The sequence below is a fragment of the Vespula pensylvanica genome, chromosome 8 (genome assembly GCF_014466175.1).
Source record: "Vespula pensylvanica isolate Volc-1 chromosome 8, ASM1446617v1, whole genome shotgun sequence".
In the NCBI taxonomy this organism is placed as follows: Eukaryota; Metazoa; Arthropoda; class Insecta; order Hymenoptera; family Vespidae; genus Vespula; species Vespula pensylvanica.
The window spans coordinates 5,479,340-5,507,192 of record NC_057692.1 but is presented as its reverse complement, the minus strand read 5'-3'; the positions used below and the strand labels follow the sequence as shown (position 1 = coordinate 5,507,192).

Genomic DNA, 27,853 nt, shown 5'->3' with positions numbered 1-27,853 from the left:
TCGAAATTATATAGACTCGATAAACGAAAAACTATGAAAGAATCTAACGTATTAATGGATTCGGTAGAATCGAAAGAATAATTTTCTGTCCAGCTCTCTCTCTCTCTCTCTCTCCCCTTCTTTCTTTCTTTTTCTCTTTCTGTTTCTGGTAATACGGGTAAACAAACTTGCCCGAATGATAAATGCGATATAATTATAGATCGAACGTCGAAACAATCTTCTAAAACATCGTGGCGACCGACGGCGAACGAGATAAATGAATCTGGAACGGCGCTCCTTCGCGCTAATTACCAGTTGAGTGAGTAATAAGCGATTAACAGTGGCACGCCTACCAAATGTAAATGAGTCTCGTTTGGGAAGACGATCATCGCGGAAGTTAGAAAGAGTTTAAACGAGTCGATCGACCAAAGAGAAAAAGAGAAAAAGAGAGAGAGCGACAGAGAGAGAGAGAGGATGGATTTATTATAACATATTTCTTATTAAAATCGATTCTTGGAATGCAAACGTTTGATCTACGATCACGTTCGTTATTCTGATATTAACGTGCTTTAATATGTAATTGTCACATGATTTCGATATCTCGTCGATCTTTCGAAATTCCTCGTGGGTGTATCGATCGATCCGGTCCCCTTTTCGTTTTTGAATAATTATGCGTCGAGAAAAGGTCGGGCCCCAAATACATCGCGTGCCTCCTACTAGTCGATTCTCTCTCTTTTTTTCGCTCTCTCTCTCTCTCTCTCTCTCTCTCTCTCTCTCTCTGTCTTTTTTTTCTCTTTTTTCTCTTTTCTCTTTCTCTCTCTCTCTCTCTCTCTCTCTCTATCTCTCTTCGTCTCCCTTTCTCTACATCCTCGACAAACCTTTTAACTTCGAACGAAACGATTTCACTGTCGACTCGTTACGCGAGTTTCTTTATGTAAATGCCCAGATATGTGACGTATTATAGACAGGATATCTACTCGAAATAATGATCTTACAATGTTGAGAAAAATTGGGAACTTACGATTCTCTCTCTCTCTCTCTCTCTCTCTCTCTCTCTCTCTCTCTCTCTCTCCTTCCATCTCTTTTTTTTTTCTTTCCTTTCCTTTGTCTGAAATTAAACCCCGATAAAAATCACATCCTTTCCTTGAAAATCTTTTGAAAGAATAATATTTACATCCTCTCGATTCCAAGCACGCATGCATATATAGGTACGCAACCCCGTTATATGCACACGAACGCTTAATTACGGTGGAGAACTTCCATGTGCCATAATTATTCATTTTGGAAGCGGCGATTATAAAGCGATTACGTGGAAGAATCGTTTCTTATCTTCGCGTAGAAAGAACTTCCGAAAAGGAGAGGGCATACACGATCATTTTCGCGTTGGCAATTTGTCGGACACGTTGCATAGTTATAAAGCGGTAATCAAGGATGATCATTGCATTAATATCATGAGTTTAAAAGCACCGTTTTCATCATCGCGAAATTGCTCCACAAGGAGTCGGGGGTTGGAGGTGATCGAGGGAGAGAACGAGGGGGATGGGGACGAAGACGGGGGTAGAGAGAAAGATCGTAATCGCGATCGCGTCGAGAGCAAGATGTTTTACGTCGAGAGAGACGATTTATCGATCTTTCGATGAATAAACCGTTCGAACGAAGCCACGGAGAGGCCCAATTACTTAAAGTCGATTCTCTTCTATCGCCGTGGATCGACCGGCATTGTTTCAACGGTATATATTACAATTCCGTTCTACTACCATTTTAACTTTCTCATCGATATTCTTAATAAATCGAGAGAACGTATCGTAACTCTGTTAGATTTATCGGGCGATCAATCGCATTGGCACGATTTTCAAAAGTTTTACGTCATCCTAAGATACGAATAGCAACGAATATACGTAGATACGTTATAAATAGAAATTTCATTCTTATCTTACTCGGGAGAAATAAAACGACAATATATCGTTATCGTTGATTGCGTCGATATAATTTATTTCGCTATATCGTTAAAGCACGAACTGAATCTTCGGGACGATCGTACAATTCTATGTCTTCGTACGACAAATAAAATCACAATTTCTTATTTACAAGATTATTTACATTTAGTATGGGACATATTTTACTACACGACCTTCGGCGAAAAGCGAATTATTCTTTACTTTTTGTTTTTTCCTTTTTTTTTTTCGACGAAAAGCAAAAGATTCGTTTATATCTCTCTTTTTTCTACTTTTCTTTATTTCTTTTTTCTTTGTGTCTTATTAAAAGGACGAAAAGAACGAATCTGCGTTTGAAAGAATATTTCGACTATTTACATTCGAATTTTCATTGAGATCAGAACTTCTAATCTTTCTCTCTCTCTCTCTCTCTCTCTCTCTCTCTCTCTCTCTTTTTCTTTTTTTATATTATTTAGAATAGAAAACTGGAACGAGTTCGCTAATCTTCGCGCTACAAAATTCTTCATTAATTTTAACTAAAACAATCCAACTTAACGAAAAACTTTAGCCGAGAGTCGTGATGCAAAATATAGTTTTATAAGTATCGTCCATAATAATTTAAATCGCCGGTATATTTTCGATACATCGATTGACGAAAGGAATACTGCTCGTTCGTAGAACAACGACCTAAGATACGACTTTTTGAATACGTCTTGTGTGTGTGTTTTTTTTGTTTTTTAGTTTACACTGTGTCTCTCTTTCTCTCTCTCTCTCTCTCTCTCTCTCTCTCTCTCTCTCTCTCTCTCTCTCTTTTTCTCCCTCTCTCTCTCTTTCTCTCTTCTTAAGTATTACGACGTTTGGCACTAGCTTTATCGTTCTTGTATTCGTCTATATACACGTAATTTCGATCGATCGGACGAGATCGATCGTTATCGAAAAATCGTCTTTTACACCTTTCTATTTACACACACTTGCGACGTCTCGTCTCGTCTTGTCTCGTCCCGTCTCGTCTCGTCTCGTCTTTATGGCGCATTAATTATGGCAAGACGACTGTGGGCTGCTGATGATCGAAGAAATTTAATCATCATGACATTAACATGATCATTATGAAAATATAATCCGTATATTAGAAAATTTTTAACTTACGGAAGTTCTCTTTATTTCCTACTTCTGAATCCTCAGTCTAACGTGTTTGAAAGAAAATGTTCTTGAGACAAAAAAAAGAAAAAAGGAAAAAAAATAAAAAAAAAGGAAAGAGTACGACTGAATCGAAAAATAGGATGAACGATCACGAGAAAATCGATCTCGATCTTCACGATTACTCCGCAGCAGCCCTTAGAGAGATTTCTCAACGGACAAAAGATGTTCGATCTCTTGTGATTCCCTCGAGCGTTCGTCCAGTCCGTTTCTTCCGGCGACGGAAGTATCTCCATTTAACCTCGGCGGCCATCGCGAACAATACCTCCATTAGTCGACTTCCGACCCGGCCCGATTTCAACCCTCTTCTCTTCTAGCGTTTCTCGTTTTCTTCCATCTCGCGAGAAGTCGCGTGTCTTTCTAATCCTCTACATAGTACGACCGTAAACATCCAATCTTCTTTTACTTCTTCTTCTTTTTCTTCTTCTTCTACTTCTTCTTCTTCTTCTTCTTTTTCTACTTCTTCTTCTTAACAAAGATCCTCAAATTCGATTAATCGATTCGTCAAGTTATCATGATAATCTTTGACCCGTTATCATTCTTTAATAAGACGAACGAACAGCCATATTCTTCTTCATGAAGAATTCGTTCTCAAGGAAATTCCTCGAGGACGTTCAAATACGTCGTATTTTCTAGTAGAACATAGTACTCCTGGAAACTTAGTCCAGGCAGAGAACGTCTAGCTACGCTTCAGAATCGCTCGAACACTCTTCAGCCTCGGGATCGATCTGCTCCTCTTCCTCTTCATCTTCGTGATGATAATCACCCGTCTCTTGTTGCCATTTGCTCACGTGATGGGTGTTTTTATTATTACCATTGCTATTTGCATTACCACCACCACCACCACCACCACCACCACCACCACCACCACCACCACCTCCACCCCCACCACCGCCCGATTGCTGTTGCGCCTTTGCTTCCTCCTCTTGCTGCATTCTCTTATGTTTCGTTCGTCGATTTTGGAACCATACCTTCACCTGAAACCAAGAGGATAATGATTTTATTCAATTAATTTTCTTCAGTTGAAATCATCTCTTCTAATAGTAATTTGTTAAAAAGAATCAAAGTTTTTTTCCAAGCGACTATATACCCTATATTTGTTGTTTTATTAATTAATTTACAAGCTGATTACAAAAGAATATATGAAGAAAACAAAAAGTGTTAAAATTTTGTTTGGTGATAAACGTTCATCGAGTTATCATAGGCTTCAAAAAATATCCTAGGATGAATAAACTTAATTAAGTTTCAAGTGAAATCATTTTAATCATTAGGTGTTAAGAAATTACTTCTTTCTACGTTATATACAATCGCTTCATATTACTTCTCTGTAGATTCATTAAAACTTTTCTCATCAATTATTAATTATCAGTTTTAAAATATACAGATATCTCTCTATTTAGAATGACTTAACTCGTTATTTTTACCGAACGATATTATCAGTTAGTTCATTCATATTTTATTTACATATACATTTTTAATGTTCAATAATTTGTATTCGATACGAATAGCAAGATTAGTTTGTACAAACTTATATACAGATATCTAACTTGTTCTTTTTTCTTTATCTTTCACACTACTTTGCTAAAAAATTAGTCTTGTTTAGATCGATCCAAAATCTAACGAGGAATAACAGTTATTGTAGAGGAGAAACTATTGAAGGAGTTAAAAAAAAAATAAATATCTACCGTACGAGTTAAATGACTGAATAAAGTCAGTTTTAAATCATAGATATCCTAATGTAAGAATTGGCAGGTATCTCTTCAAATATTAAATGTTTCTAATTAAAATGAATAAAAACGCAAATATATAATTTGTTTATGACATTTTCCTGTATAAACAAATGACCACCCTCATCCCTTCATTTTTTCACTCCACGAACTCGTTAATTAATTGCTTATTTCTTAATTCTAACTCCTTAATTAGTTTTTGAAGAAACTAAGAATCCGTTCGACGAAAAGAAAATGGCAGAGGGGAATATTTCCTTTCAGTTTTCTAATATTAAACGCCCTCTAAATTTGTCGACCCCATACTAAAACAACCTAACATATACTATACCCTAATTTTCATGAATTCACTCGGACGCAATTCCGTGTGTAAATTTCCAGCATATCCCTTTACACCCTAGCTACCCTATCATTCGACCGTCGTTACACCGACGGATAGTCGGTTCAGTCAACGATACAGACGATCAAGCTCATTGGACCAATCCGCTTGAAAAGGAGACATGAAACTTCCACCCTCGGGATCGTAGCCCCGTGGTTTGGCAAATTAAGTGGCAACTAGTTATGGAACCAACCCCTATTCCTCTTAGTAGGGACGAGTCGATGTATCAAACAGCCACCCCTAAACGCAGTTATCCGGTTACAATAGCTCGTGTGCTTTGCTGACACGAAACCCCTTCGATCGTCGAACTAGAGAGGCATAGGGATAGAGAGAGAGAAAGAGAACGAGAGAGAGAGTAAAAAAAAAGTAAAAGAAGGGATAACTTTCGTACACATGCTCCCTTTATGGAACGAGAAAGGCAGAGGACACTATTGTCCTTGAATTGACTGCACCATCGTCGTATTTCATGGCGAGAGAAAGGGCTGCAGATAGAGTGCCATTTTGAAGTTATCAAGCTGGAAAATCGACATTGTACTCGAGTTCCAAGAGGAGAAAAAGAATAACGAAAGAGAGAGAGAGAGAGAGAGAGAGAGAGAGAAAGAAAACGGGAGACAGAGTGAATGGTCGACCGGATCTCGTCCCACGTCTAACGCAACGTAGTTTTGACGAGACCCAGATTAGACTCAGCATTTAGGATCAAAATCAGAATGGTATATGAACGGAAATCTGTCTCGTAGAATCTAACTGTTTACAAAATATTTTCGATCTTGTTTACCAGTAAATGTTACATTACGATTCTATTCGTCAAAGAAAAAAAAGAAAACTCTACGATCGTCCAACAAAAACAAAGATATTCGATGTATCAAAGTGCAATGAAATAATTGCGACTTTTACTGTGTCTCCGATGTCACATAAGTTTCAAATAAAATTCGTTAAAATTGTGAAATCGGAGAATCGTTAAGGTCGGACGATTCAGCAATGTCCGAAAGCAGCACTCACCGAATCACAAGTTTTATGCCCGTAGGGAGACTCTTTGGGGTCGTGGCACTTAACGGGTGATTAAGAGGGCAAATAGAGAGCAACCCCTTCTAGCAAGCACGATGTAGTTTTCCTTCTCTCTCTCTCTCTCTCTCTCTCTCTCTCTCTCTCTCTCTCACTCAAGCTTCCTCTTTCCTTCTCGTAGCCATTCCCTTTGGAAGCGTCGTTCCAAGCTTAATCGAGTTACCCCTATCGCACGTTCCTTCCCTCTTTCTCTCTCTTTCTATCTCTCTCATTTGCTCTTTCTCCGTTGGTTACCACGGCAACGAACGTGGAACTGCGATCCGATTGGTAGATCTCTCACGCACGCGAATACTACGAGCATCCCCTTCCACAAAGTCCCGGACCATCTCCCAGAATGTAGACAACTTCACTCCCCTCTCTCCACCCGTTCTTCCCCTAACTTCCTAAAGTACTCACCCCACCCCATTGGATTTCGGATTTACGCTTAGTTTCAACCCCAACCCTCTCATCCCTTCCTGATCCTCTCTTTATACCTACTTCTTTCCATCGACTTCCTCAGATTCCATCAATTTTAACAACGTTCTAACTACTCTAATACCATCTATCAGGAATATAAAGTGACTTGGAAAAAGTAATCGTAAGGATCTTTAAAAGTCTTTCTTTGAAAACGAACAACGTGACCTAACCCCGATATTTGTATTCCATTTATATTATTTTAATACGAACAAAATATAATATTTCGATCGATGTAATTGTCACTAATTCGTTTCGATTGATTTTCTATCGAAATAAGAATTTTTTAAAAAGGGACTACTTAAAAAAGAAACTTGACTGATAATCAAATGACTCCTATATAAAACATCCCTAAAAACTCGACTAAACACGAAAGAAACATCCGTATAAAAAATATCCTTCCTGTTAAATAAACACACTCTAAACAGATTCAAAATACGAATAACAAGAAATTATGCTGAAGGAAAAGAAAAGGGAAAAGAAAAAGATCTATCTGCACGCACCTGTGCGCAACTAAAATGCAACAATGTAGTAGAAGAATAAGAAGAAGTTAAAAAAGAATAAGAAGAAGAAGAAGAAGAAGAAGAAAAAGAAGAAGAAGAAGACGAAGGGACTATTAAAAGAAGAAAAAGAAGAAGAAGAAGAAGAAGAGTTCGTACTACGTTTGTCTGTCTGTCGGTGTATGTGTATATATATGTTTTTAGAAAGGCGCGTACGACTGTCACTGGCGATGTGACTCGCATATAAGGTGTTCACCTGTCACTTAGGCGCGTTCCAGAAACAGCCTCAATTACGTGGCTCCGCGCAAACTCACCGAGGAAGGTAGGTAAGCTCTCTTGGTGCTTAAGCCCGGCTGTTACCCTGTTCAACTAAAAGTCCGAGGTAACGCCGGTTAACTTGCCTGGTCTCTCTTTCTCTCCCTCTCTCTTTTTCTCTCTCTCTCTCTCTCTCTCTCTCTTTCTCTATGTAACGTAGCTACGTACTCGTTATCTCGTCCGAACGATCGACAGACACACAGTGCGCGTGAGCGCTTCCAACTCGCAATCTTGCGAGCCCAGATAGATAGCCGACGTCCTTTCAGCCTCCTCTGCAACCTCCACATGCGCAGGACTAAGACTTTTCTTCTTCTTCTTCTTCTTCTTCTTCTTCTTTGCCTTCGTCTTCGTCTTCGTCCTCTTCTACTTCTTTCTTTTTTACTTTTTATTTCTTCCTTTTTTCATCTCTTATTTCTCTGTCTTTTTCCTTCAACCGACTTTAATTTCGATCTTGGCCGATCGACGGAGATGGTATTGCCTGTAATTGGTTCCGTATCGATGAATGATACCCTCTTTAAGATGCCACGCCGCTCGAACGATCTTTTCACTGATCTCTTGGAAAATGGTACACCCTAGTACCGACGATCTTCGATGAATCTTCCTGAATTCCGTTGTATCGATGTTAGAGTTACGCTTTCGAGAGAGTATCCTTTCGTGTGATCATTGTCCTTTTACATGGATATTGGTCGGTATTAATTATCGGCGAAAGAAAATAGTTACGTTTTGTTCGTAACCCTTTTTGTAACTCTCTAATTGTTAGTTGATCTTATTTATGTGTTACTCGAGATTATAAATAGGATTAGGCTCAAAAAATAAGAGAAACATGGTACCTGTTAAAAAAGTACAGTTTCTTAAATTGTAATTTGTTAAAAAGATTGTTTAGAAATTTTTTTTAATTTCTTATTTGTATATTTAATAATTGTATTTGTTGATATGCATCGATCAAGTGTAAGAAAGAGAGAGATAAATGATGTAAATAGATTTAACAAAAAATTTCCTCATTTATATGCTCTTTTTATAGAGTCATTCAAACTAATACGTAAGTAGTTATACTATAAGTATTATAAATGATACCACACGTAATACTTATACATATATTTATACCTATAATATTTCTATAATAACTAATAATGAGATCAAGATAAATTTATATATATATACATATACACATATAATTAATGTAATATAATATAATAAATGTAATATAATAATTACAGTAATAGTATATAGAATATTAAAATACATTAAAGTATTTCGCGATTAACAAACAAATGTATATACTTACATATTATATTTATAAAAACTTCTGATTTTCCTAAATAAAGTCTCTAAATTTTTATGTTATATTTCAACAAATTAAAGAAGAAATTAGAAAATTTTTCGAATAAAATCCAAAACTTGAACAGATACGAACAAAGTTATCTTGATTTCTGAGTTATCCTTAATCGTTTCAAGCCTATATCCTTTTCCATTTCCGTCACTCTTTTTTCTATTTCGAAATGGCACGCGTAAGCGAGAATAATGAAAGCGTGCTCGTGCTTCAGGATATCACTTTGGTATGCATGGATAATGAAGAGCTCAATTAATCCGGATTATTAATTGATATTCTAATTACGCGACACGACGAGCACGTCCGCTGATCAGAAACGCGTTGCAAACATTTTCAAGGTTAACGCGAATGGATAACGAGAGACGGACTTTGCATTGCATTTCTCTCTGTTTCTCTCTCTTACTCGTTATCATTCTCTTTTGTTCGTGAAAATATTTCAATACTAATCGCTTACGTTATTTAACGCGTTCACTGTCAGAACAATTTTGCATAAATCAATATGTTCATCCGCTATCTTTCGCATAACTTTTTGTAAATATAAGATACAGGAAAATTCATTATCATATTTTTTATATTAAACTTTATACGTGTCTATTAAATATGTATATGTGTATTTTTCAGAATTTGTAATTATATGTTCTATATTTAAGTAAATTTAAATAGACGCTTACGTAAAAAAAAAATTCATATATATTATATAAATATATACATTTATTTACTCCGGACAAAGTTAATTTATTTATATTTTTCGATCGATAACGTAACAGTATCGTTTTAGGTAAACCAGAAAAGCACAAAATATTTTTTCAACATGATATTAACGACGAGAATATAATCATCCAATCTCGTCGAGAACTTATACGGCTGCTATCATCGTACTCGCTCGTTTCTGTAATAAGAACGGACACCTCCGGCCATACGCATAAAATGGGTATTTAACTTTTGCACGACTCGACGTTTATCTTCTTAAATCCTAGAGTTTCAACGGATAATTTAATACAAGAGAATCTGTAATGCCCGATTTCGCGATTCGAAACGATCAAAAGCAAAATCACCACTGCTAGAAAACCTTTCGTTGCTTAATTACATAGTTACATATCTATGTATTTACATACGAGCTAAGATATATTCTCCTGATGAGTCCTCTCCTTTTATTGCCACGAGAAATTGGATATTCGTTAATGGAAATTAATATTGCGCCAGCAACGTTCACGTACTCCGATGTCATGTAATAAATATATGTTAATAATAATAATAAATATATGTTAGTTGTTCTGTACTTATGTAGATATATATATATATATATATATATATATATATATATATGTATCTATATATTTATTCGAGTTTATTTGAGACGAATTCCAATACCTTTTACGCGATAATTTTTCTTCTCGTTATTCGACGTTAAAATATTTGACTTTTAATTTGTTTCCATCGTTAGCCTTCTTTCCTTCTTTTAAAAAGTCGAAATGAACGTATGTATATGTATATATATAAATTTCGTAATTACATTATCTCTGTAAGATCACTTTGAAAAGTTGTTTCATCATCGTATTACCAAAACTTTATATATTTCGATTGATAAATCAACGTTCTTATAAAATCTATTACTAGAAGGTAACTTAATTGGCAAGCATGACATTTGACATTCTTTCTATAACAGACAAATTGATCTACTTACTATACGAGAAATATCTACATTTCAAATATCTACCAATCGTAAAGTTATTTAGTTATATTTTTTTTCAAAATTTACCTCGAAAACATTAGAATAAACACAGCTAAATATTTCAAAGAAAAACTTTTTTGAATTATTATACCGAATGTAATTATCATATAAGTTGTTATATAAAATATACGAACAGAAAGTTGAACCAATCGTTACACTAACAGAGTAAAAAGTATGCATCTGAAAAAATGACGATTAAAAAATTGAGAATAAAAATAACCGGAAGAAAATAATCTCGATAAGTTTCAATATACATACTTATTACTAATTTCTATCAAAATCATTAATGAACTTTTCCGATTAACGATTAATGATTCTTCGAAAACATTGAAACTAATTATGAAAAGATTAACCTCCAATCACTATTTTAAGTAATTTTGAACTTTCTTTCTCTCCCTCTTTCTCTTTTGCTTTCGTTGTATCGATTGAAACGTTGAAAGAAGGACGATCGCGGCATGCGTTAAACGAAATACCGACGAATAAACAAACGAGAAGAGATATTTTTTCGATCGATGTCTCTTTCGGCACGCACAGCCGAGCCAAACCCCGTCGAATAAAATCCGCAGCTGGACAGTGGCGACCAATCGCGTAGATTCGAGGCGGTCCAATAATCTCCCCTTCGGTTTCGACGATCACGCTCGAAACATTATTTTTTAATCCTCCGTGTGCGTAGTTGAGCCATCGTCGTCGTAGTCGTTGAGCTTCAACCCTCTTTCCTACCCCGTCAACCCTCCCGGCTAAATAAACTCAACGATATTATTTTTCAATCGCCGACAGCGTGCGTACACGTTGGGGTGGCTGGTCCTAAAACGACACGCTTCGATAAAATGACGCTTTTCGCGTTTTCTCTCTCTCTCTCTCTCTCTTTCCTTCTTTCTCTGCTACTCTCTCACTCTCTTTCACACATACACGTTTCTATCTACTTTTCATGACGATCGACAGGACAGTATCATGTTTCGTTGATATATCTAGAAATAAACTTAACCGAACTACTGACATACTAGTTCTTTCCTAACGAAATATATATAAGTGTAAATATCTAGATACTTCTAGCTCCTATGATTTTCAGAGAATCAAATTCTGAGAAGATTAGTCGAAATGTTAATTGTTTGAATATCATTTTCATAATCAATTTTAAAGAATTGAATTCGAGTGACCAAAACTGTTCGCATAGGACGTCATCATTTTGTAAAATTTTTTCCCCTAAGAAAAAAAAGGAACAAAGAAAGAGGACAGGAAGAGAGATCTTCGATTTTGTTAAAAGTGATGCTGTCGGAATGATGTAATGTCCTCTGTCGTCATTCGTCAACAAAATATATATATATATATCTAAAAAAAACATGATCGTGAATAATTATTAAGAAAGGTTGAAAACGTATCACGAAGGTTCCAACAATTGCTCGGTGTAAGCGCGAACTCGTAAAATTACCTAAAAGAAGAGAAAGTCGTGTAGGTATATGGGAAATCTTTTGAGTAGAGAGATCCCGGTTAATCTCGATTCATAAATATGCGTAGTCTCGTTCGTGAAAGACGATAAGGACGATGAACGTTACAATAATACGATATTAACGAGGAACTTGTAGCTAAGCGTAAAGCGAAAACGCTATTCGTGTTTGCGCGACGAAAGATCGACGGTGTGAGGAGTAAGACTTTAATGGGATTTTAAATTATCCGATTTTAATGTACCATTGTTCGCTTCCACAAACGAGACTCTTAAGCACACGCGAGAGAGAAATACAGGTGATAACCTTCCTCGGGATATCGCGAATTTAATTTCACTTTAATACTTACCACTGTGCGATAAGAAAACTCTCCCGTTCGTTCTCCTCTCATTACGATCGTTGCGTTTGCAAACGATCTTCCTTACGATCGAACGATCGTTTTACTCGATGTCCGAGAAAATTGCTTGCGATTAGTACCGAAGGAAAGAAAGGTTTTAATACATTGCTAGAGAAAATATTATGTACTTGTCGCAAAAAAAGACAGAGAAAAAGAAAATTCTTTAATGGATCCGTAAAGAAGAGTACCAAAAAAAAAAAAAACAACGAAGGAAAAAAAGAGAAAAAAAATTAAGAAATAAAAATTACTTTTTTCTCGTTTTTTTTTTTTTTCTTTTTCTCAAAGTAAACTTCCGTTCGTAACGACAACGCTCGAGTGATTGGTACGCTCGGTACCGTTCTCTTCTCCGAAGTACACGATTTCCATCGACTCTTCCGTGAGAGAAAAAGAAAGGAAGGAAGAAAGAAAGAAAGAGAAAGAGAGAGAGAAAGAAAAAGAGAGGCGATATCGTAGCTCTCCCGACATGGCACTATTTTATTCTCGGCCAATCGCGCTAGACTTTTTCTCCGTGCGTATTACGTTGCCGTGGACGGTAATGGAAAGAAGTTTGCATATTATGCAGGCCGCGTACGGATTCTCTATGCATAATGAGCCGTGACGTCGCTGGACTAAAAATAAAGCATTCGCGAGTAAGGCTCGTCGGTCATCCGATGACTGTTGCGGCGTTGCCAATTTACTAAATAAATTCATATATCCGGAATAAATTTGTAAAGTTTTTGAAAAAGAACAAAAAAAAATCAAAGAACAAAAGCAGTAGAAAAAAAATACAAAAAAAAGATAAGAAGCGAAGTAACCGAGAACGATCTTCGGAAGATCGCTAGCAAGAAATGAGCGGCTTTTAGAAATTGTTTCCTCGCATTTTATTACATTCGATTTTACTCCCGCGCTCGGAAACCATTATGTTTCTTAATTGTCATAAAATTAAAGTTATCGTATTATGGAGGAAAATGGTGAAGGTAAAAAAAAAAAAAAGGAAAGGAAAAATACATTAATAAATAAATGTACGAACGGGTATTTAAACGAAACATTTTTTGGCTCGACGAAGGAATATCGTAAAATATATTGAACTTTCATGTTTTAGCATATAGCCTGCGATCTCGTACGAGAGAAAGAAAATGAAAAAGAGACAAAAAGAGAGAGAAAAAGAGAAAGAGAGAGAGAGAGAGAGAGAGAGAGAGAGAGAGGAGCGAGTGATTAGATCGTAAGCCGTGCGTTTGGTCAGCTAAATTATTCGGCTTAATGGAGAGGTCCATTAATAATTTATATTCCGCGTACGTAAATAAGACCGCAAGTTTCCTCGCGAGAGCGTATTACTCTATAAGTGGCGGAACACCGACAACCGTAATGACTCGTTGCCCTATTCGAGACTGATAAATCATTAGAATTAACTCTATCGATCGGCTCGCATATAATTAACGTCATTATTCCTGTAATATTCCCGATATCCCGCATTAAATTACCTATAAATCCTCGTAGCTCATAGTTTTACCATCGTTATATCTTATTTTTTCTTTCCCCAAGTTGCTCTTTTTTTTCTCCCTCCGATTTGATAATTCGAACTGGACTTGTCGTTACAGCTTCCGTCGCTGTATGATACCTATCGTAAAACCGTATACTTTTTTAAACAAGACTCTCCATCCAACGACAGCTTTCACATTTCTTCGTACTTATATAGTACCTACCGTAGTATCCTTTAAAATCTGAAACCACACCTTGTAAGATCGAAGATCGCTATTAATCGGATTATCTAACTGTCTCGATCATTGACTTTCCCGTTTCTTATTATAATTACAAATCACCTTCACACTCTCTCGTATTATCATCCATTACAATATATTATCTCGTCACGTATTACGACATAACACGGACATACCTATCTATTTATCTATATATCTATCTATCTATCTATCTATCTATCTATCTATCTAATACCTACTTCGGAAGCTAATCGAGATGGAAGACCGTAAATATCAATAAAGAAACGTTACATACGATGTAGAAATTCTCTCGAAGGATAATCATGAATTCCTTTGTTTGCTAGAGCTCTCTCGGTAGTCAAGAAGTAGTAGCCAAGGGTAGCGCGATACTTTACGAGCGAATTTACGTGAAAGAAACGACGGCCAACAGCAACGTTGTCTTCTTCGATCCGGAAGGCAATCAGGAACGTACGTACGTACATATATACTACGTACTTGGAGCGGCACGCAATTAGCAGTCACATTATATCCGGAGGCTCTTACAGAGCCCTCTTCGAACACGCAGAGAAACGGAACGTTTCACCCTAGTTAAGATTCATAAGAAAGACGCGCGTTACACGCGACCCGGTGCTCCTCATTAGAGCGCTAATTACGTACGATTAGCCCAGCAATTACCTGGGAATACATTATGACCGCGAATCAACTCGCCGAATCGCGATCACGTAGGCGCTTTTGCCGTATGCGAACTACATCGAGTCTCGTTTCTTCTCTCGCAAGAGTTCTTTACAGATAAGAGGAACGTGATCGTACGACTTCACTCGAATTAACAATCTGTTTGAATCCCTGATCGAAAAAAATATTCTTTCCCTAGCCCTACCTAATTAGATCGAATTGATTAATTGTTAATTGTGAAAAAAATTATACGAGGCAAAGTTCATTCGTTCATTTCCCTTGAATATTCAACAAATTCGAGAACAACATTGAAACTACATTATATAAATGTGCACGACTTGTTTGTCACCCGTGTTATGTACTCTCTTTTTTTACTTAAATTCATTAGAAAATACCGAGTAAATACTCTTATGTTTTTTCCTATATTTTTCTGTATTCCTACAAGTATCTATCTGCGACATTAAATCGTCATTATCGTACGATTATATCCATTGCATTAATTCTAGAAACATAAAAAAAAAATTCCATTGAAATAAAAATAGTGAATACTTTTATTAATAGTTTTACTACAAAAACAAAATTTCAGTTAGTAAAACGAGAGTTAGAAAGAGAGAAAGAGAGAGAGAGAGAGAGAGAGAAGGAGAGAGAGAGACAGACAGACAGAGAGAGCTTGTTTCCACGATGCGTACGAGTTCCTTCCAAAATGGCGTCGACGCTGAGCGCTCCCCGGCTTAATTCACTATCTCGCCACCTTTCTCCTTCCCCTTCGAACCCCCTCCTACTTTTCTCTTTCTCCCTCTCGTTCTTTGTCTCCTTTATATCTATCTCTTTCTTTATAAGACTCCCCACCCCTTGTTTCGGGGGAGCGTTACGCCCATAGAATACGTAAAGCATGACTCTCGCGCCCTTTCGACGACTCTCCACAACGTGTTTTCTTTGGACGATCCGTTCGTTCTCCCCTCGAACACTACCACCATTCAACTCTTCGCGAATTTGCACATCCATTGGCCTTGTTAAGCGAACTCGATATCTCTTCTCTTTCTTTTTCCGCTTTCTCCTACTTTAAATCGTCGAATGAAACATCTCTAACGATCAATTTTGTTATTCTTCCTTTCAAAAATATGCCATAATTAGTTCGAACTCAATGAAGTATTTGATTACAATAATAACGATGATCGATCATCAATCGAATACGATCGTTACTAGAGATAAACGTTCGAAAAACATTTCTCGAACTTTGTCTTATCTCATATCAATCAATTTTCTCTTCCTTACCTGTGTTTCAGTTAACGATAGCGCCTGCGCTAGCTGCTTCCTTTCCGCCCCGACAACATAATGATTTTTCTCGAAGGCGTGTTCCAGCTTTAACAGTTGACTCGGACTAAACGCAGTCCTTATTCTTTTCGGTTTCCTGAAGGGTTGCAGAAGGAAGCCAGGTATGTCGGGACCTAATGAAGATAAAAAGATCGTTATCTTTGTATCAACAATGATTTGTTTTCTCTAACAAATCGAACCAGGAAAATGTAAGAATAATAATGAGAAAGATAATAATAATAATAATAAAAATGAACGATCATGTGCGTCAGTTATTTAATTAATCAATGCACTAAAATACAATAGACGCAAAAAAGAACGTATTACGAATGAAACTTAGTCTATAATTATACACCTCCGTGAAAAACACAAATATGTATCTATTATTCTTACAGTGACTGATAACTCAGACTGATAACTCGAATAAAAAATAAGAAAAATATGCAAATACGCAATGTTACGATATTAATGAATCTTAAATGTGAATGAAATAAAGATTTTCAGACGATCTTGAATTTTATAATTCAACGATTTACAATGCAGATTAAGTAAATAGATAAAAAAAAAAATAACACGTGTGACTATTATATATGTGAATGAAAATTGATTAGAGCTCGTATAAGGAGTATCTGATAAAGAAAAAGAAGAAAAAAACAATCGATAAATCGATCTAACGTTTCCATAAGTCACAACATTTAATAAAAATATTTTTGGAAAAATGTAATTTTTATAAACTTTCTCGTTCTACGATCTTTATCTATCTGCGTTGGTTACCGCCAAAAATAATGATCACAGAGTGATTAATTAACGCTATACAAAAGAGACTATAATTATATCGCGATAATACGTAAGAAAAGATATAGCCAGTGCCGCAGACACGTGCACGATAGGAGGGTTGTTCAGTAGATAATTTACATTCTTAATTAACATTGGACTACGCCTGGTAACAGCAATAACTACTTATGTTAGTGATATTATTATACAGTCTACAGAAGAGTTACAAACTAATGAATTTGAGAAACTTTTTGAAACGAATCTAAATGTTATTATTTATCAATCATCTGGATAATTAAAAGTAAATGTCACCAGGTAATAAATATACTCAGCTGATTTTTTAAGAAAGAGAAAGAGAAACAAAGATTGATTAATTAATTAGTAATCGTTGTCATCATCGATTCTATTCTCGTTAGTAGTAGCTACCCCCACTTTCCTTCCTCATCTTTCTCTCGTCACCTCGACGTAAGTCACGAAACGCGAGCGTGCTTGGCCACGCATAATCCTACGTATGTAAGTAGCTACATAATACAACCTAACTCATATAGTTAGTATACCTATAATAGTATAGAGGAGTACCTACTAGGAACTCGCTCAGGTAATTGAGTATTCCACCTCGAAAGAGCCATGTCGATCGTCCGATACCCACGTCTGCCGGAAGTAGCCCGAGATACTTTACCGGAAAAGCTGCACGATAAATCGCTACACCTTCTCTCGTTGCTTCGACCCGTAGCTAGGTATATACTCGACATGCGGCTCTAAATGTATAGGTACATAAAATGTGAGACCAGACCGTCCACCCTTAGATCGATCGAAAACCATATATGCATATCCTATCGAAGAAGTTTTACGAGAAATATTCGTTCGATGATGTTCTCCAAGATCCAAGTCCTTCTTCCGTTTGCTATTCGTTATCTTTGAACGTTCTAATTACGTACTTGGTCTACTGATTTATATTTCGATTGATATTATTCGTAAAATTGTTTTCTATGGAAATACTTAACTACTATTTCGATTATTCCAATAAATATATCTAGGAATATTCAAATTGTTAGGGACTTTTACATATTCATCTTTATCGGATATCGATCCTATGAAACTTCGTTGATAAGATTTATATAAGATTATCCAAGTACCTGTATTATATATCCTTTCCTTGCTCAATTGACATTCGAGACATTCGTGATTTGTGAAAGAAACGCTCAGATAATTCTCCTACTATTCGACACTTAGAAAACACCCCTTGTTCAAACAACACTTAATATATATTATTTGTTGCTCTCGACTTGATCGCTTCATACGGACTAATCGATCATTTACGTGTACGGAACAGTCGTTATTCTGATCGTAGACATTCATTATACAAACTATTTGCCCTAGTAAGCATGAAGAACGCTCCGGACATGGCATCTGTATTTTTAATTCACGTATCGCCAATCAAACTGGTCTAGACGCGACCGTAAGACTATGTAAGTACAATACTTATATACATTCAGTTTGCCTCTTCGCTATCAAATGAGTATTAATCATGTTGCTTCCATTTATCTTTCCCAAGTAAAATACAAGACTTTTTAATAATAATCTATTTTAACCGAGAATGTAATATAATCATTACTAAATATAGAATATAGAATATTTTCAATAGATATCTATCGGAACATATATACTTATATACATATCTTACTTCTGTACAAAAGTATCTTACTAGTTTCATCAACCTCGTTCTCTTCGTATCTTTTTATTAAACAGGGACATTTCTGATTTACTTAGTCTACCTTAACGGAAACAATATCTACCAAAGCACGCTATTAACGCGTTCAAAGATACGTACGATCGATCGATGCACGATGACATGCTAATTCATATTATGCAAGCACAATGTAGACGCGCAGGCATTCGACGTGCTAACCGATAGTAATGTAACCAACTTGGCATAACGTAATCGAGCCGTATCACCTTTTACCGGAGAAAATTCTACGGAGAAGTTGTACTTACGTACATACAGTTTGCGAGTAAATCATTTGCTCGAAATGACAAAGTTGTAAAACAAGATATATATATTTTATATATATATATATATATATATATATATATATATATTTTAACTTAAGTAGTTGTGACTTTTGTAAAATTTTAATTATTCATTATTCACTTGTGGACATATATATACATATATTTAAATAAATATCAGATATATATAAATGTACAAATAAATGTAATACAATCATACATACATACATACATACATACATACATAAATATATATATTAGAAATTGTTTATGTATATATTCATCCTACATCTCTTATAATTCTGAAAAGATTCGTTTGAATTATATTCACGTAAAATTACAATTTAACATGAAATCGTGCCTATAGTAAAGAAATAAAAAATTCCTGTCGACGATAAAATAGACATCTCTATTCGAAAATCGCTTACTGCACGTGCTGGATCCGACAGATAATGTATATTAGATGCAGCAGACTTGCCGTTAATTGCACGCAAATACGATTCTCAATGCAAGACATCTGCCATGCTGATGATAAATGTCACGAAACAATCGCAATTATACGACTAATGAGACGCTGACAATTAAAAAACGATCGTACAAAAGTACGAGTTACAAAGTTGCAAACTGTTCGCAAGAGACAACGTTATAGAAACGTCACAAGAACATTCACGATTAATCGATCAACGACTCGGGTTATCATTTGAATATTCAGAAAACTTTAATTCGATGTTACTCGTATCGACACAGTTGAATCAATCCATATAAACGAAGAACTGAACTATACTTCTCAGTTTTCTGAAATATACTTATTACATTAAATATATCAAATGATATTAAATTAAATATTAAATATATCAATCGTTAAAGTACGAAATCTCAAAAGAAAAAACACTATAAAAATAATATATAAAAATAATATAAAAATAATATATGAAATAAAAAAAAAAGAGAGAGATAGAGAATTCTTTCAGATTGTTGGAATGGTTCGTAGATGAAGAAGGATCAAGATGGGTGAAAGAAGGGATGCAACATGATTCTCTCGATCTTCTCGCGAAAGATTGAAGCGATATCGACCGTTGAATCTCTCTCTCTCTCTCTCTCTCTCTCTCTCTCTCTCTCTCTTTCTCTTTTTCTTTCTCTTCTTGTCTCACTCGTTTCTCTATGCTGATCTCCTAGACATTGCCTAGGGCTCGTTCATCCCGTTCGACGTAAGAAAAGACGAAGGAGAGAAGAAGAAGAAGAAGAAGAAGAAGAAGAAGAAGAGAGAGAGAGAGAAGTAAAGGAAGAGAAAATCAGAAGGAGAGAAAGAGAGAAAGGAAAAAAGTTTCCAAGGCTATAATTACATCGAGCTTGCGTTGCGGCATCGCAGCTGAGACGCCCTGAGCGACTCGAAATTACTCAAAAATAAGACTAAATGGTAAACGTATCAAATTATACTCCTCTCCTACCCTCCTCCTCCTCCTCCTCCTCCTCCTCCTTCTCCTGCTCTCTCTCTTTCTCTCTCTCTCTCTCTCCCTCTCCCTCTCTCTATCTATCTATCTCTCTTCACTCTCGGCATCCTTGGCTCCTGCGCCTCGCGCCTCTCGCATTCTACCAGCGATTTCTTTAGCATGGAAAAAGGAAGAAACCTATACATTGCCTGTTCTGCGGACCTAATGTGTTTTTAATTGTTGCCAAGCGTGCGACGTCGGTGATCGTAGAAAACGAACGATATAATAGGGGTTGGTACGTTAACGTATATCTAATGATTTCAAACGTCAAATCATTCGAATTCATTTCCGTGAAAAATTTCAAAGTTTGTTGGACGTTCTTCCGATCGAACTTTGCTTTGGATTCGAATAACTTTCGTATATGTCTGTACGTATGTAAGCAACTATGTATGCATCTATATATATGTACATAGAGGGTTTGTTCATTAACATGACAAATTTTACGTTGACAAGGATATGAATAAGAAAACGATGCACGCATTGCAAGCGATAAGAGAAACATTCGTTGCATATATAACGGTATTTTACACACGCGCGCACACACACAAAGATGTCCACACCCCGCCCCGTTTTCTTCTATAGCGGAAAATCGCTATGAACGAACGTGGCGACGACGCGACGGTTCCGCTGGTTGGTACCACGTTAAAGTCAACGAGAGAGCTATGATTAATCGTTCCAGGCCGATTATCGGTTACTACGATCGGCGCGATAATTAATTTTTCCTTGCGAATTAATTCGTTCTTATTAGAGTATTCTAATAAACTCGTACGGACATTTATCTCGAAGAGCTGAAGAATAATAAAGGCTACGACGTCGATGCATTAACAATTCGCCGCGTTCAATTATCCAAACCGGTTGGTTACTTTCCAACTTACATTTACTCGTGCTCGCTTGACTATGATAAGAGCCGGTAATGAACGATTAAAATTTAATTACAAGCTCGTTGATATTTCTTTCGTTATACACGGACACTTATCTGTTTAATAAAGAAAAGAAATTTCCAAAAGTTTTGTTCACACAGTGAATCGTGATAATCTCGAAGGACAGCTATCTTTCTTCGACCATATGACTAATTATTGACGCACGACCAATCTTTCATCATTTCTAGATAAACTTCAGAAACTTCGATTGGATATCGTTGCACTCTTTCGATCAGAACGAGTTACGTGTACACTTAATTAGCATCAAAATAAAACGAAAGAATAAATCATTATCATAATTGTAAAGATATGTAGATAAGAATAAATAAAGTATTACTGGCTCAATTCATCGGCTATTCTCGATCGATTTATAGATATGACAATACGTCTCGAGAACGTTCAGTCTCTCTCTCTCTCTCTCTCTCTCGCTCTCTTTCTTTCTCTTTTTCTCGTCACAACAAAAGCCAATCTCTCGGCACGTCTGAACGTTATCTCGAACGAATCATAAACAAAACGACAATAATGAGTACGCTTCGAAGATAGTAACAGTACGCGGATATCATTGCAAAAACGTTTTAGAATGACAAGCTTAAGTTATGCGACAAGAACGACAACGATAATCAAGACGAGTAGCCAGCGACCTTTCGCAACATTGTACGACCAAGCAAATAAATTCACTCGATCGTACCGTCATTCGAATATATATATATATATATATATATATATATATATATATATGTTATGTTTACTCTCTCAAGAATGCATGCGGACAAACATTACGTTGTTAACTCGACATCAAACGTAAGAAAAGTGAGAGAGCGAGATAGAGAAATAGAGAGAGAGAGATAGAAAGAAAGTACATATATATCTACACGATTCAATTTCTTCGAATTCGGTATATTGAATAATATAAACATTTATTATCTCTTTATTCAATCTTGTCCAATAATTTACAATAACCTAATGTAAATTACCTAATAAAAGAGCTTTCAATTTCCATAATATTATATTATACGACAGAGTTATAACGATTCTTTATCATATTGTATTGTCTGTTTAAACACGTGAGTAAAACAATTTTGTTTTAATTTTCGAGATTTTCATTAAGTACGAAAGATTGAAGATTTATTTCTATATTTAAGCGAGGACACAAATGGCTGCCAAGGTAATCGAATCGAAAAGAAAGAGATACGGAACATAGTAGAGTGCGGAATGCATCTCGCTTGTAAACGTCTTTGGAAAAACAATTCCGGAACGCCGAGGGACGTATTTTTGCTGTGATCGAACGTTCCCTAGACACCTGTGAGAACACAGAGTCCGCGGTTTTCTTGCTCTCGAGTCTTCGCCACGAGAGAAATCCACTCCCATACCGGCGACGTGACAAGTTCACTAAACTCAGCGATGTTGATCGCCACTGGCAATTTCGTTGGAGAGTTTTATCGAAGAAACTAACTCGATCTCACGAAGCGAAGTGAGGATGAAAGCTATCTGATTCGTTCCTCCTATCGTCTAACGAAAAATGATTAAAAATCTTAATAAAAATTCGGTTCAGACAGAGTTAAAAAAGAAAGAAAAGAAAAAATAAAGAAAAAAAGAAAAAATATAGTTACGATTTTAAAGAATTCGAAGAGCTGTGTAAGACAAAAAAATAAACAATAATCCTCGTAAGGGAGCAATACAGAGAAAAGAGGAGGAGATTCTATACAATAGACGAAGAAAAGAAACTCAACTATATAACGGAGAACCCGAACAAACGCAAAATCAACTACGGGGAACTACCGTAAAAAAAGAAGGAAAGGAAGGACCACGAGCTGGCTCCTATTGTCGAACGTAGACACCCTGCGGTGAGAGTGTCACGGGGATAAAATGACGCTTTAATAATACCGATTAACTCGGCATTGTACTCCACCAGACGACTTTTTCGGTGTCGTCGATCGAACATCGATGGTGTCGCGTAGTTTTTGTTATTTTTTTTTTTTTTAACTCGCTTTCCCTTTTTAGGTTTACTATATTCATAGAACTTCAACAAGGATTCGAGTGTCATGTTGTAGCTACCCCCATTATGCGGATGGAATAAATTTATGTCACCGTCTGAATCCATTCGAAAATAGTGCCGTTCAAGTTGAAAGATTTAAAGCAAATTATTCAGAATGATATTATGATTATTATTATAGATAATAATCTGTATTAATTATATGAACAAAGATTCACGTATAATTTTTCTATTCGATACAATTTTAAATATGAGATTATTTTTTATTAGGTCTTTCAACAATTTCTCAAAGATCCGCTGGGTTTATTGGAATCTTATCTTGAAATTAGACGTGAACACATCGACGAACGTTTTTTTCAAAACATTTAATCAAATTAACACTGCAATTTAGGAATACCTTCTCGATAACATTCTTTATGGCAATATCGAAAAAAAAAAAATTGTACGACTATCATTGACAACATAACATCTTAACACACTGAAATTCGAAACCCTAATTAACAACGACCTCCACTATAATTTGTCTATTCGAGGTGGCGATAAAAAAAAAGAAAGATCAATGAATTCTCAAGACATCAGTTATACGCAACAACCATATTATTAAACTAAATATACTTCCCCTGTAAATTAACGAACTTCTTTTCTAAAGAAAACGCACGATGCATATTAAAAAAATAAGATAAAATAAAATTAACAAATAGAAAAATACAGAAAATAAAAAAAATAAAAGAATAATGGCGACCGATCTACTCCTCCTCGTTACGTTGTTTCCTGAAAGTCTATACTTGCACGATCTAAAAGGACGAAGAAATTAGATCCGTCGCCCTTCAATTCCAAGAATTAAAAACCATTTGTAGCGCGGCGCGGGACGAACGCGAGATCGCGAAGACAAAGATGGCGTCGAACAATTTTTTTACGACGGAACAAGTTTCGTGTCCTCTTCAAGTAGGTATATATTCCTCTACCGGGTGGCACGCCTCATTCCGTATAAGCGCCGATCGCGGTAAATTTATGGTAATTGCCTTTTCTACCTGTCAGAGACGTTCTTTCTTCTCTCTCACTCTCCCTCTCTTTCGCTCTCTCTTTCTCTCTCTCTCTCTCTCTCTCTTTCTCTCTCTCTCTCTCTCTCTCTCTCTCTCTCTCTCTCTCTCTCGTTCTCTTCCTTCGTACTCTCTAGCTTATCTCCGTGTTCCTTTCATTAAAGAACTGACCTCGTAAGAAGAGTTCGGAAAGCAGGATGCCATTATCATCGACCTAACATCGATAACCGTAAATTGGATTCTCACGATATATGTATACGCAACAAGGTGCTACTTAAAGGGGTAGAAGAAAAAAAAAGTCAGAGATCGTTGGATCAAATGTCAATGAGAAATGAAAAGAATTCTTGACTAAGAAAAATAACATGACTGATTCGTCCGCTCGTTTACTCATTTTGTTTATAGCAACTAGGAAGAGTGTGAAAGCGATAAGAGTCTGATAAGAAGCTTAACGAGAAAATAGCACGTTACAAAATCTAAGTGACGAAACATTTACGTAATTGCTCGGAGCGTTGCTCGATTATATTTATATATCGTTATTGTGTATCAAGAAGCGTCATTGATTTCATTTAGGAACGAGATAATGAGAGAGAAGATAAACTTACCAGCTGCAAATCTGTGAGGGAAGATCCTGCCATGCCTAGAGAGTAGCCACGGATAAAGAGGATAACTGTCTCTCGCTGGTTGATGAGTATGAGGCGGAGGATGTGGTCCAGCTGGTGCGGCACCGTGCGGGTAAGGTCCATGAGGTGGTGCGTGTGGAGAGGCACCATGATGCGCTTGAAGAGCAACCGCGAGATTTGCCGCTTGGAAATGCTGAGCGGCAGCAAGGTTAGCAGCTAGCGCGAGCTGTTGCGTATGATATTCGTTCTGGCCGGTCTGAGGTGCCGTCGGTCCGTGTCCAGGTGGTATACCATAAAGAGACTTTAACTGTTCGGCTGCGACGGCTGCTGCAGCCGTAACGGCACCGGGCGGTGGTGCCAGGTAGTTTGGACTTGGCCTCACGACACCGGGAGGTGGTTGAGGATGAGATCCTACAGGTGAATCACCGTGTCCGGCTATCCTATGAGGTGGACTCGGACTGTCGTTCGGAGTTGAGCCACCGCTGTGACTGAGAACGGTACTCTTACCAAAATCCAACTGATTGCTGCCACCGAGATGATGATGATGATGATGATGGTGATGTCCGTGATGATTCGCGTGATGGTGGTGGTGATGATGATGGTGATGATTGTTATTATTGCCGGTGGTCGCGTGGGACGGTGTCCTTCGCGGATTATTCGTGTACGACTCGACGGAGGAACTACGAGAGACAGGTCGATCGGAACCTTCGGAATGAGCACCGGGTGATCTCGTCGCGATACGACGTGACTTTGGTGATGAGGAAGCCTCGACGAGCTCCATCGGACTACCGTCATCTCGCTCGATCTCGACTCGAGGCTCCAAACGATCTTTCCCAGTGATCCGATCCTCGATGACTCGGCCAGCCTGTACGCCAGCACCGCCGCCAGTACCGGCACCACCGCCACCTCCACCACCTCCGCCACCGACGATCGAGTCGATGCTGAAGCCGATCTTTGGCTTCGAGGGCACCGGAACGATTGGCGTCGGCGCGAGCGGCATCATCGTACGATTATCGTACGCCTCACCGAAGGATTCCCCACTTTGGCAACGACCTAACGAAAACTACCTCCTGCTCGCTCCAAATGAATCGTCAGAATCAGGTTCGCTGCATCCCTTCGACTCGAAACGCGCGTGATCGAACCTCGTCCGAGACTCGTAAACACTCGCGAAATGGAAATTGAGAGATAGAAAGATAGAGAAATAAAAAGGTAGATAGAGAGAAAGAGAAAGAAGGGGAGGAAGGGTAAGAGGTAGAGAGAGAGAGAGAGAGAGAGAGAGAGAGAGAGAGAGAGAGAAAGAGAGAGAGAAAGAAACTCGGAGCGAATCCTCTCTTTTGTAAAATCCTAGGCAAATCTTGCCTCGAGGCCTAACGGCTCACCTTCAAAATCTCCCAATCATCTCTGAAGCACATCGTCCGAACACTGCGCGTCGCACACTGAAATCGTAATCACACTAAAGTCGCGTCCTCCTTCCTTTTTTCTCTCGTTTTTTCTTCCTTTATCGTTTAACCACGCCACGACACACTAAACGATCGAGGTCTGTCACTACACACTGTCACGATTGGGGCGCGCACGAGCGCGCCGACTCGTTGTCCTCGTCGAGCGTTTTTTATTATTAATAGAACGATCACTTGGTAGGTCTCGACGAGGACGTCAACATTTTACTTGTTTGAAAGTCGCGTGTAAACCGTCGTTACTACTCTCTTTCTCTCTTTCTTTCTCTACGCGCTCTCTGACGGATGATGCTTCTGGCACGAGAGCTTGCTAGTGTTTGAGCAAATTACAGGCTAAACGAGGCGCTCCCGCTCGGTGGTGGGGGAACGAGAAGCAAGTTAACGCGTATCCCCACTTTTTCACTTGTTCCTGACTCCAAGACTTAGTGGGGGAGAGCAACGACCACGAATGGGCGTTTCTACGTGGTACCGAGGCCGATGTTGAGGCGTATCCCTACTATAACGTGATTGGTCTGTTCCTGAATGTTCGGACTAAAGCTACCTCGATTTCTCGCCCGCTACGTGGATGCTGCAACGAGTGGGGCAACGCATTTAGTCGACGATGGGCGTTAAACTCGCGTTTTTGTCCTACGATGAAAATGAGCCGTTTAATTAATACGTCTGCCTCCTTCTCTTTCTCTCTCTCTCTCTGTCTCTCTCTGTCTCTCTCTTCTTCTTTCTCTCTCTCTCTCTTTTACTCTTACTCTTACTCTATGCTTTCTCTTCTCTTGCAGTTGGCTTCCATTTCTTTATCCTTTTTCTCCTATTCCACTTTTTTTTTCTCTCTTTCAACAACGAGATGAACGATATCGCACGTTTTTCTCTCTATCTCTTTCTATCTCCCTTTCCGTCTTTTTCTCTTCATTTTCCTTTTCTTTTATACTACCTGCGGAGAATGGAATAAGAAGACACGTTTAAGCCAAATTCCTTTGGGATGTACTTAAGAATCGCATTCTGAATACTTCGAAACACGCTGGCTGTCCAAGGATTTGTATAAAAAGATTTCGAGGACGACCACTTATGAAACCCTTTTGCAAAGGGTAATTTCATAAAGATTTTTTTACCGAAGTTTCAATAAGTGGCTAATGAATTGTGTTACTTGCGCAAGGCTTAAATTATATCAAATTTTCACGTTACAGAACTGATCGAGACAGGCTGTCGTTTGGTGGCTTATTAACACTCGGACATATTGTAAATTGGCCTTTGCGAATTACTTGTCTCTGAAAAAATTACTCTTATTTTTTTTTTTTTTCTTTTTACTTATCTCGCATTAAAAGCATTTACCGCTGCTGAAATTCCAGATCGAGTAGGTATAGTAGATATACCTATACGTAATTGGCGGACATATCAGTGCTCGAAGCAAATCGGTAATAATTATCAAGAACG

The 27,853-nt window shown here is 37.4% G+C and overlaps 1 protein-coding gene across 5 annotated transcripts; it reads right to left on the bottom strand.

Annotated features, from left to right (window-relative positions):
- Positions 1–1,939: 1,939 nt before the first annotated feature.
- Positions 1,940–27,123, bottom strand: LOC122631398 (homeotic protein empty spiracles-like). 5 transcript variants are annotated; one of them, XM_043817048.1, is made up of 3 exons: positions 24,957–27,123; positions 16,089–16,261; positions 1,940–4,087 (listed from the first exon to the last, which is right to left on the bottom strand). In XM_043817048.1, the coding sequence occupies exons 1-3, from the start codon at positions 25,975–25,977 to the stop codon at positions 3,794–3,796; spliced, it is 1,488 nt and encodes a 495-aa protein (XP_043672983.1). In that variant the 5' UTR covers positions 25,978–27,123; the 3' UTR covers positions 1,940–3,793. The 5 variants fall into 5 exon arrangements, with proteins under 5 accessions (XP_043672983.1, XP_043672986.1, XP_043672985.1 ...); XM_043817051.1 differs by lacking the exon at positions 1,940–4,087 and adding an exon at positions 15,391–15,923; XM_043817050.1 differs by lacking the exon at positions 1,940–4,087 and adding an exon at positions 15,391–15,919.
- Positions 27,124–27,853: the final 730 nt, after the last annotated feature.